This window comes from Gouania willdenowi, chromosome 9 (genome assembly GCF_900634775.1).
Source record: "Gouania willdenowi chromosome 9, fGouWil2.1, whole genome shotgun sequence".
NCBI lineage: Eukaryota > Metazoa > Chordata > Actinopteri > Blenniiformes > Gobiesocidae > Gouania > Gouania willdenowi.
Genome location: NC_041052.1, coordinates 11,848,910 through 11,861,373, shown reverse-complemented (window position 1 = coordinate 11,861,373; position 12,464 = coordinate 11,848,910). Strand labels below are relative to the sequence as shown.

Genomic DNA, 12,464 nt, shown 5'->3' with positions numbered 1-12,464 from the left:
TGACAGCTACTATCGACTGTTCGCTTTGGTACTTTGTGAACCGGATGGGTGGTTGATGTGGTGGAATGATGAGGTTTAGGGGTCCCCTCAGTGGCAGTGTCCCCCCAGCTTGCCCCTTTTCCCTCCCTGCTCGCCTGTCACTGTTCAAACAGGCCTTCACCATTGGCCCTCCAGCTTTGGCAGACTGCCCCGGACCCCCTCAATAACAATTAGGAAAAGACTCACAAACTGGCCTGTTCTGCAACCATGGCACGGCTTTACTTCCTCTTGTCTTCTCATTTGAATATTTGGAGAGCAACACAAAACAAACCCATGCACAACTTGAATAATATTTTTCAATGTTTGATATCGTGCAAGGGCTTAGTACAGATGAATCCCCATCCAAGCAGTGTTGATTTTGTCAAGTAAAGGTTTTTGTAGTAGTTTTTGTCAACTAAAAATCACATGTTGACTAAAACTATATCAAAATATATTCATTTCCTTCAACTCATAAAAAGAAAATTACAATTTTGTCACATGGGACAAAATCCAACCAGAACTCACGGGATCATGCATTGATCACATCAAATATGTCTTTGTGTATTTACAGACATTGATAGATGATAATTGAATCTTTTTTTTTTTTAAAGAAAAAAAAAAACATAAATCTCCATGTATAAATCCACGGTCACATGCTCATCTACATTTAAAATCAGTTTTGTACTGTAACCTCAACCTGCCCAGGGACTACAGGTGGTAATTAGCATTTGCTATAACCTGGTACAGTGCATCTTTCCTTTTGATCAATGTTAAATTGTGCACTGTCCATGTCTAAATAAAAACCATACCATACCATTCTGTTTTATATTTTATAAAATCTTAATGTCATTTAGTTGACTAAAACTAGTCTATAGCTGAAATGGTCTTTATGACTAAAGTTTGCCTATAAAAGTAAGTTTTAATCAAAAGACACAATTTCAGTCAAAAGACTAAAACTAAATCAAAGGGAGCAGGGAGGAGAGACTCAAGGTATGAAATAGAAAGGGTGGGGAAGAATAGATTATTTTACAGTGAGGATGAGATGTGAAGTTGTAGAACATATTGTGCTTCTTATGCTGTGTAATCAAGCCAGTATAGTGACAAGTGTGAAGCTTAGCTATAAATTTGGTGGCTGTGGACAGGGGGAATGAGTGAGTGGTAGTACCCAAAGCAGGTATTTGGGATTAACGTGTCTAAAGTTAAGCCCAGTATGAGTTTTATCCCACATCGCAAGGCGTGCCAGTGCATCGTAGATCAGTATATGCATAAAAACCGCTACCGCAAACCCAGGAACTGCCTCGGGCCCGCAGATGCAGCCAGGCCAGCAGAAAGAGCGGGGGTCAGGGAGCCCCAGGCCACCCTCCCCGGCCAAGCAGCTCCCCTGACGCCCCCAAGATCCCAGGCCGAGAGGCACCCACCGCCCCCCACACACACATCCGAGGAAGCCCCAAGCAGCCGAGCACCCAGCGCATCCTGCCACCGACCCCAACCTCCAACCCCAAGGTCCCCTGCCAGCAACCCACCCCCCCACCCACCCACACCCAAGCAGCCAACCCCCCAAGGGGAAGGCCCAGAGAGCCCCCCGCCTGAGACCCCAGCAGAGGAGCCAAGGTCCACGCCCATGTCAAATATAAACTTAATTCACCATTTGACAAACCAGTTAATGCTTTTACAAAAATTACACTCAGGCAATATTATTCTCACAATATTTGCATTTATAAATACTTTTGGTTGCTCAATCCACATGAATTACAATTTTTTTCCAGTTGTGTCAAACTTTTTAAAACAAACTGTGAATTCTTTACATTTCCATTTCAATTGTTGTTGTTTTTGTTGACCGTTATGGGTTCCATGGTATGAATAAGATACACTTATTGTACATTGTGTGCGTAAATAAAACATCAATAACCAAAAAAAAAACCTTTTACCAAAATGAATTAACTTTTTTTTATTAATAAATCGTTCTTCGATGATGCCTATTTCCATGTTTTAAAAACAGCACCACTCTGCATAGGTTTCTAATTATAGAAAAGAAAACAAAGAGGATAATCCACTCTGACCTGAGAGCTGAGTGGTTAATTGTTCCTGTAGGAGAAATGTGGGCAAACCCTGCACACAAACATCCAATCACAGAGTTATCCACCACTAACTGAGTAACTGACTGATTGACTGCATCAGTCAGTCATTCAGTTCATCTTGTGGTCAAAAAGTGAGCAAGTCCAAAAACTGACTTTGTCCTCTCTGTGTTTTTTTTTTACAGCACAGCAACAACACGTAGGAGCCAGACAAGCAGCTGGAAGATTACTAGGTGAGAGGGATAAACTGTCTGCAGGGACACAGTCACACAATCAGGCAGCAAGCCTTCACTTTTCCACATGCTGCACTCAGTTCAGGTCCACACTGTTTCTGTTTAATAACACCTTAGATAATTCACATGTGCCATCCATGCATTCAGCTGACGCCTATATCCAGAGCAATTCATGGTAATTACAGTAAACATTTAACACAAGCTTTAAATAGCTCTATGGTCATACTGTATACAAACAATGGCACCAGAGGTCTGTCATTTTAACTGACAGGGTCATGAAATATATAAATATATATATATTTATATATAGTTTTGGTTCATATATTCGATATGAACCAAAATTCATACAGTATGTCAATATTTTTTCTCAAACTGGCGATATACGATAAAAATCTCAATAATTTTAATTCAAATAGTCTCACCAGAGAAACAAATCAGGGTAACACAGATGTGTGCCACTTTAGTCTTTTTCTCCTCTAAGGGACAGTACGTGTGAGTGAGGCTTATTTAGGGGAAGGTCTGGGTTAGGATGCACTCAGTGATCATCTAACTGAGCTTTTCATGCTGTTCTGGGAAGTAACGAAAGCAGTGAGTCCTAAAACAAGTAAGAATTGTATTCTTCTTACTTCTTTCAATCATAGAAATGTTTCATTTGGACTGTGATATTATTTGATGTAATAATCTATGTTGGTTTGCATTTTCATGAAAGGAACAAATAAATAAATAAATAAAGTATTTTAAAACAAAAAAATGCCGTAAAAAAAATAAATAAAATAAAATAAAAAAAATATATATATCGATATAGGAGCTGTTGTAATTTTCTATATCGCCAAAATAGAAAACATGATATATTACCCAGCTCTGATATATATATATATATATATATATATATATATATATATATTGTACTGAAAATATGAACAGCTTGCCTGCTGTGGCCTGAACGCACTCACCTTCCTCGTGGCTGTTTTGACAATGATCTGCAGCCTCACTGGAGGCTGGAATTACAAGCCTCACTTCAGCTAAAGTTTTGAAATAAAGGAATATTTCTCTAAATTATGCGATCAGAGGTCAGCAGGAATCCCCGAACAAAGGATTTCCTGATTACGTAAGCAGCCTCTCTTCAACTGGAGGAAATCCTGCTGCATAATTACAGTAAAATGCTTACTCATCACCAATAGGTCAGGAGTGTAAATTGCAATCCGTCAAAATGACAGATGGTTTTCAGATTTTTCTTTAACCGGTTTTAAAAAGCCGGTCAACAACGGAAAAAAGTCAGTTGACGGGATCTCTGGATGTTTCGTGGGATAAACCTTAACAAAGCATCCGTGGCTATGTTACATTTACATACTGTTAATAAATAAAAAGCAGGAGTAATGCAGAGTTATCTCTGCATGTAAGTGTGTTTTCTCCATGTACTCCAACATTGAAAAAAACCCATGTATACCTTAGTTGTTAGAAATTTCAATCAGAAAATTCTGATATCCAATATAAATAAATTGACATCATGACCTGCTGTAGAGAGCCTTGAAGAAGTACTCCGTCAAAGACTGAACCGGAAGACAGGCTCACATCTCTGGAAGTTTAATGGAACAGAACTAGCAGTACTTCCATTAATATACACAAAGACAATAACTGGAGGTCACACATGATCGTCATGAAGCACAATGATGACATGGTAAAACAGCTGTGTACGCTCAAAAAGATCAAGGTAAAACTAAGATTTAGATGCACTTCTGTCATCTCTGCTCATTGTAGACTGACTTGCTCGTGACAAACCAAGGTTTTCTTGACATGTACTTTACTTTATTTATTTGGACAGTGCACATTAATGAAAGCCAGTGTAATACTTTGTGTAAATGTGCCAGGTTTAGCCTGAGCTACTTTCCACCTGTCGTCTTCATACATTTAAGTCAATGACAATAAAAGATACAGGCATGCACACAATATATACATTATCTACAACAAACCAAAGCAATTTCTTATTGAAAAACACTTCCATAGATGATTACATGACTGATTTGCTTTTGACCCTTTTTCAGCTCTTTTTTAAAAGCTGTAAAGGTGGAACAGGTACTGTATATATCGAGGTATTTTAAAAGGTTTAACAGGGTTTTTTGGTTAGTTCACTGGCTGGTTGGTTGGTTAGTAAAGACATATTGAGAGGTGATTATTATATATCTATTGCCAATAAATGTACAGTGAAGTTGACAGATATAAATGAGGGGTTTGAGTTCTGGAGTGTTTGCACATGAATGCATTGTGGTTTGATTAATACTTAAGATTTAAAGCATAACTTTTCATTTTATTTTTATTTTATTGATTTTTATGAGGGAAATCACTCAAAAATCCTATCAAAATTCTAGATTCTCATGATAACCAGAGTCAGTGCGTTGTCCCAGTTGACCAGTTGCTAAGAGAAAGGTGGGAGGGTGGGTGAGGAAGGCAAAAGAGGGTGACACTCAGTTCACAGCGAAAGCAAAGAGGGGTGAGAGCAAGCTCGGAGAAGGAGGGATAGAAATTAAATCGTTCAAACGCAATTTCAAAGCTTTGTGTGCTCTAGCCAAGAGCCACGAGCTCACAAAGAGCACTTTGTCCCAGCAGCAGAGGCTCATGGGATAGAGGACGGAGAAAGAATGCCCGCTGCTCGGCCCAAAGCTTGGTGTGACTGCCTCTAAAGGCCTGTTCAGTCCCACTCTACACATGCACACAAATACATTCCCTCATCCTAGAATGCAACTGTTATATGACAGCACCTTTATTGTGACTGTACATGCAATACTAAACATCTTTAAAGTAAAGGGAAGGACGTGCAGAAACCAGTGACATGTTGCAATGTCCAAACTCTCAGTATGCAGGGCAGTCAGAACACAGCCAGGGAACAGGGATGGGTTTGCATGCAGAGTGACACCCTGAGGGCTCTTTATTATACTCAGTGTATCCAGCGCTGCTATTTTGTTGTGGTAGCTGAGGTGCACATGTACCAGCCAGGAGGGATTTAACTTGAAATCAAATGACTGATGTCCACTCAGCAGCTGGATTACATACAGTATACACTGCACTGTAAAGGACACATCATTATATAAAACTTTCCTTTAATGCTCGTTTATTATGAGACAAGGTTTGCAACTTTGTATTTTGAAGACAATTAAAAGGTCATATTCCTCACGTTAAATATGATGTAAGTTATTTTAACCCACCTATTATCCTTGGGGTCAATTTGACCCCATTCAAAAGATAATAGTTGACTTATTTTTTTACTTCATATTTCATGACTTTTCCTAATTTGATGGGTACAATTGATAAAGCATAAAATGATCATGATAATATTTTTTCAATATGCTGAACACATATTGCACGCATTGGCGTTCCTCCAAGCTATTTTAACTGTGTAAAACTTCGGTCTGTTTGGATGAGAAGTATTCAAGAAATGTTTTATTCTATTTTATTTTATCTGATTTTTATTATAAAGTTCTGCCTGATGGTGGCGCTAGAGAACAGGTCAAGGTTAATTCATGGGGTTATTTATGTATTCAACAAATAAACAAAGTGCCTGACACAAAAACCCAGTCAACAGTTTTCTGGGAATCATTCTCTGGAGGCAAATATCCCATGGGGTCAGATTGACCCCGAGGATAAAATGTGCTTAATATTTGAGGATTATAGGAGGGTTAATAAGATGATAAAAGAACCATGTGACTTTATCCATTAATCTCTTAGCTTGTTATAATACACCCATGTAAAATAGTTTTTTTTTTTTTTAATCTCAAATAAAAATGTCTGCTGCTTTCATTTCTGAAGTTTTATGTCTTTATCATAACAATAATCAAGAAGGAACATTGAAAAACGAATGGGGGGGTGGGGGGGGGGGGCAAATAAATTATTCATCAAAATGAGCAGCGCTCATGCGACTATGCAGAGAATACACATGTAAACATAAAAGTTTGAATCTCTGCAGCGTGCATTAGAGCAAACAATACAACTTTGCTCGAGACAGACGAGTCCTTTCTTTCACCCCGGATTCCAGGATTCCCAGAAAGAGAAATACAAGACAGCACAGTGAGGAACAGTCGGACACTCAGTTTCCTACATGCCAGTCGGTTTTTACATGCCTGACGGATGCCTGTAGGTTAGACTTTCAGCTGCATGAACATTCCTAAGGGCAGGTGTCCATCAAAGTCATAAATAACAAAGGATCAAATGCATATAAATGATTTCATATTTTGTTTTTTGTTTTTTAGTCCTTCTGCCAACAGAACCTAAGCTCTTTCAGGATAAAGGGAACTAGTGTGTTATTCAAAATCAATATGAACATGTTTTTAGAGCTTTTATTGCTCCTTCTACCTGAAATAAATATATTTCAGAATATATCTAAAAAAAGTTATATTTCTATATACATCTATATATCTCAAAAACAAAATCAAAGGAGGAGTAATTCTATGTAATTTGAGTTCTGTTTTGATAAAAAAAAAAAAAGTCACTTTTTTTGTATCTACTAATTAAAAGACATATTTTCCAACAATAGACAAACCTAAAGTTCTGTATATTTTTTAATATGTTAAAAAACAAATTGTCATTTTGATATAAGTGCCATTAGAGGACTGTTGGAGTAGAATTGAATTTACATGAATGAATTGAATTAAACTGAATTGAATAGAAATGGAGGTGAGGTGAACTGAAGAGAAATGCATCAGAGTGAATTAAATTGGACTGAAATTGACTTGAATTGAACTATAACATTCAATCGTAATGAATTGAATTAAAATGGCATTGATACCATTGATGCCTATTACACATACAGTAATATTTTTACTTTTTTGCAAAGTCTTAGCTGCTGTTTAAGAATAACAGTGTGTCCACATTATAAAAAGTAAGTATAACGTCTTATTTTACCAGGCTCATAGATTTAAAAAAAAAAAACGGTCTTGCTAATTCAACCAACAAATAAAAATAACTACAAAATCAGTGATTAACAAGCAGTGCTTTAGTAAGAAATCATTTAAAAGCTGTGAAACTTCATTGGGGAAAGGTCAAACAATATTCATACAGCTAGCTAAATAAATGGAATTGTCTTTACTGATTCCAAGACAAATCACTCTCTTCTGAGTGAATATGAATCTGTCTTCTGTGGATTAGAGTCACTGGGTGCTGAAGCCGAGCATTGCTGAGTCATGGTGCATAGAAGGATACAGCCTACACATATGAACAGGTCATTGTAAAAAAAAAAAAAAAAACAACACACAAACACGCACGTTCCTTTAAAGGGGAGGTATGATGAAAAAACACTTTATAATGGTATTGTTATATATATGATATGATATACATCCCTTTAGCCTCATTCAAAGGGACAAAGTTGAAAAACTACTATTTCCTCCTTCCCATGTTATTCCACATTTTGTAAAAAGTCAGCTCCAAACGGGAGAGTTAGATTTTGCCCGGCAGGTGATGTCACCACAATCCTCTCAATTTTAAAATTCTGGTGCTGACCTTCAGAGCCTTGCATGGTCAGGCTCCCTCCTACATTAGAGACTTGTTGTGTCCTTATACCCCCTCCCGGAGGCTGAGGTCTCAAGATCAGAACCTGCTCATGGTCCCCCGTACCCGTTACAAGACCAGAGGAGATCGCTCCTTCCAGGCGGTCGCGCCAACGCTCTGGAACGATCTTCCGTTTTCCTTGCGTTTGCTTGATTCCGTTGATGCTTTTAAGAGCCAACTGAAAACCTATTTGTTTCAGAAAGCATTTTAAATTCCAGTGATAAAGGGTTGTTTTATGACCATCATATTCTTGTGACTGTAACTGTAATTTGTATTGTATTGTATGCACTGTATGTATTGTGAAGCACTTTGTGACTTCTGTCTGTAAAAGGTGCTATATAAATAAATATTACTTACTTACTTACTTACTCTCACCTCCTAACATGGACATAATACACGCCTCTGAGAAATGTGAGCTCCTCCCTCTCAAACTATCTTACAGCTAAAACAAACACTACAATTTATTATAGAATATGTTATACTTTATTGCCATATATGTAAATGCAGACTGCACGACTGGACGCCCAAACTGCACTACTATTTCTGCTGCTTATGTCTGGACTAGATGCTAAAAACACATTGCAGTAGCAGAAGAAAACCCAACAAAACCACCTGCATGTCTACGAGGAAAAAATGCAAAGCCTTTTGTACATAAAAGTTGGGGTTCAGGGTAAATAAACTGAACAAATCTGCTTCTATACTAAGGTGGCTCATATTAGAATGTATTTCAACTTTCTGCTTATATTAGGTCTTGAACCAGTAACCCTTTACTCTGCAGCACTACATGCTGTAAAATAGTCCACTGTCCTCATTCTAACTTCATACATTCACCTGGGACCCAAGATCTGGGAGCAACTGGGAAACTCTCCATTTTTATCATTGCATCACAAACACTCCCAACAACCAGATGCGCTGCTGGTAATCTATTGTCTGATTGGATTTATGTCCCAAATAAAACAAAATAAAATCCCTCTTATCAAGTCTCATGTACACACTGTAAAATCCACTTCTGACATATTTGGTTCCACTTGTGAAATCATGTGTGAGCAGGAACGTGCAAAATTAAACATTTTGTAGAAATGACTACGGCCCATCTCGTAATTGGATCTAACAGATAAGCAAAGATATTCCAGGCTTTGGTGAGACAGCTAGATTTCCATGGACAGGATTCCCCTTGTTTTTCCCTTGACTGACCAAACATCTTCGTAATCTCAGGGCTGAAAAAAATCTTGTTAGATTTGCTAAATTTACAGCAATTATTTATTATTTACATGTTAAAATCTTAGTACTCTGCAATACTGGTTGCATCTTTTGATAAAACCATTGCACTTTGAAATTAAATTAGTCCTATTAGATTAAATTGGTCTTATTTAGATTGAGTGTTTTTAGCAGGTACTGTATGTAGAATGTCGTCATACTTTTGCCTATAATGTTCCTCCAAAATAATTGACTAAATCAAAGCTGCAAGTGACAGCATTTGAGCTTTTCCTGTGCAGAAATGCAACAAAAGGTAAAATAATGAAGAACTGGAATACAGATAATGACTGAAGGACCTTGTTTGTAAGATTGTTGGTTTGTATTTTTTTAATCTTTCCGCTTTTTATTTTCAGACATGTTGTTCAACTCCTCCACACCTAAAACACAGCCCTTTATTATTATTATTATTATTATTATTATTATTATTAATAGGAGATCGCTCCTTCCAGGCGGTCGCGCCAACGCTCTGGAACGATCTTCCGTTTTCCTTGCGTTTGCTTGATTCCGTTGATGCTTTTAAGAGCCAACTGAAAACCTATTTGTTTCAGAAAGCATTTTAAAATTCCAGTGATAAAGGGTTGTTTTATGACCATCATATTTTTGTGACTGTAACTGTAATTTGTATTGTATTGTATGCACTGTATGTATTGTGAAGCACTTTGTGACTTCTGTCTGTAAAAGGTGCTATATAAATAAATATTACTTACTTACTTACTTACTATTATTATTATTATTATTATTATTATTATTATTATTAATTCTATTTTTGTATTGTCTCCCAAGTGTGACCGATTCTTCAAGAACAACAATGTTGTTGCTTTGATGAGACTAATTATCTAAATCTACATTTTATGCAAAACATGATATGCAACCTAAAGAATAATTACACACCTGATAACTATGTGTACATATTTATGTCCAGTAGGTTTATGGTGCAATGGTTTAGTTAGTCTAGTTATCCTTAGTTTAAAGTTTAATAGACTTCTGTTTGCTTAGTTTAATTTGGTTTTGGTAATTTAATTCATATTTTTGTCAGTCAATAAATAAATCAAACTTTAATCATATATCACCTTTGGTACTTTTGGAGTGTGGTACAAAGTGCTCACTACTTAAAGCTGCTATCCAGAGTTTCTGAGAAACATCTCAATGTCCCGCCCTCAACAGCTCCACTTCCTCCCACTGCCTCTACTAATCTACCAAAAGCCACGCCTCTACTTTACTGCACACGCATCGCGGAAACATAAGGTCGCATCGGGTCGCATTGATATAGGTCTATGGGTCAGGTAAGAGCCAAAATCATATTTACCTGTTTGCTGTTGTGACGGGCGACATTGTTTCCGTGCACAGTTCTACATTCACTTTGATTGACAGTCTCAAAAACAGGAAGTCGAAGCCTATTGGCTGGGCTCACTCGGTGATTGTTTCCATTTGTATAGGGGTCTATAGGACGAAGGAGGGGCTTATATACATTAATGTATATGAATGACCACCGGCAGTAGACCATAGTAAAAGACCAGTTAGGTATTTTTCGCATTTAAAAAAAAAATCATACATAAACATAGATTTCTCAGAAACTCCAGATATCAGCTTTACGTGTTTGAATACTGGATTAGCGTCGTTAAATTGTCTATATTCTGTCTCTCCCCCTGTAGTGTCAGCATTTGTCAGTAGGTGTAGTCCGCTCCATGATTCTGTCCTTTCTGTATGCTAATCTGTTTATTTTTATTTATCTATACTTTATTATTGTGTTTGTGGAGTCTGTTTTTCTGCATCTGGCTTTCTGATTAAAATGGAAACGTTAGTTGAGCAGAACTCCACCTGTTGACTCCTTTATTTTATTTCCCTCACACTTCCCTGACAGATTTAAACCTTAACCTGAACCAAGTTTGTCATAAGTTTGTCTCCCAATGGCCAAAGTTGTATGCCAAAACATCCCCAAATTAAAGCACCCATGGGCTTGTCCTGCTTTAAGACAAATTAGATAAGAGACAAGCAATGCCCATTGAACACGGGAAAACCCACACTAATACAGAGCTTGTATCTGCACCAAACAATTGTATCTGTATAACCATTATTTCAAATGAAAATCCTGCACTGTTGAAGCACACATCATTCAACTCGACACGCGAGGCTATTTCCAGCCGCTTAGAAGAGTCAGCAATTTTTGCGAGGGTCAAAAGGAGACACAGAAGGCTGGCTTTTTATCTGAATAGAGAGCAGCCTTCAGCAGAGAGAGACGTAAAAGCTAATCGTCTTTGACATGGGAGTCCATCACAACTTACTGAGAGGTTTAAGGATGCTATTGTTGGTGTCATCGTTGTTTTCTGTGTCCGACTTGTCAGAGGCATTCTCTGTCAACCTCTCCTTTTTGTCCTTGTGGCTGGTTCTCCGACGGTGACGCCGCCGACGTCGATAGCTCTTGGGCACATGCACACCAATGTAAACAGTGTGGTGTCCTGCAAAAGACAGATCAAACAAGACAAAATAAAAAACCAGGTTATTACCCTTATAATTCACCCCTACAATACCTTATCAACTTGACCATGACTTATCAAATCCACAAAGCAAATTACATTTTCAATCTGACATCCTGTACTTAACTCAATGCAACCAAAAAAGAGGTTGCATAATTGCAAGGACTGTCCCCTTTTTTTAAAATATGCTGTAAACTGGGGATGAATTTAACGAATTAATGTTTCGCCACTTTTCCCTTTTTTTAGCTTTTAACTACTAAGAAATACCTTAAGGCTATTTGCTTTTTAAAAACGCATTGACTGAAGTTTGGCAAAGAATGTTTTCATTAAAACCGTAAACTTTGCAATTTCATTATGTAGGGTTAAACTAGTCGCATGTATAATTTACATTTTGTAAAAATATCTCAAAATTACAAACCCAATATTTGGTGCCTTAATTGTCACAGTTAGGTTTGGCGTGGCATATATAATTGTTTTCAAATTGTTTCATTAGCGATATATAATAGCTCATAAATACAAGCTAGGTATGTAGCTTGTTAGGGTTACCTTTGTCTTTTGACCAATTTATCGTTCTGTCTGTCAATCCAATCCTTTATTCACCCAATATCGTCAGTTAGCTAGCTAGTTTGCTAGTTGCTAGCTAACTAATGATTAGCTAATCATCAGTTGTTAACCAAAAAATGACAGATTTTTTTGTTAGTTAGCTAGTTGGCTAACTAACAAAAAGTCTCGAGGCAATTTTTCTATTACTTACTGTATTTTTGTAATCCATTGTGCATGGAGACCTCTGATAATCTCAGAGTGACTAGTTTTTAAATCAAATCCAAAACTAAGGATTTGTTTTTTTAAAGTAAGCTGCTCAGCAGAAGACG

General features: G+C 37.3%; 1 protein-coding gene across 6 annotated transcripts in view; it reads right to left on the bottom strand.

Moving 5' to 3' along the window:
* The window catches only part of slc4a4a (solute carrier family 4 member 4a), a 58,034-nt gene that overhangs the window by 32,035 nt on the left and 13,535 nt on the right, over positions 1 to 12,464 (bottom strand). For all 6 annotated transcript variants that reach the window (XR_003674737.1, XM_028456456.1, XM_028456455.1 and 3 more), the window contains one exon: positions 11,401 to 11,574. Coding sequence is in view for 5 of the 6 variants with exons in the window: in XM_028456456.1 (XP_028312257.1) it covers positions 11,401 to 11,574 (174 nt within the window). In the remaining variant the exon portion in view is untranslated. The remainder of the gene's footprint in view (positions 1 to 11,400; positions 11,575 to 12,464) is intronic.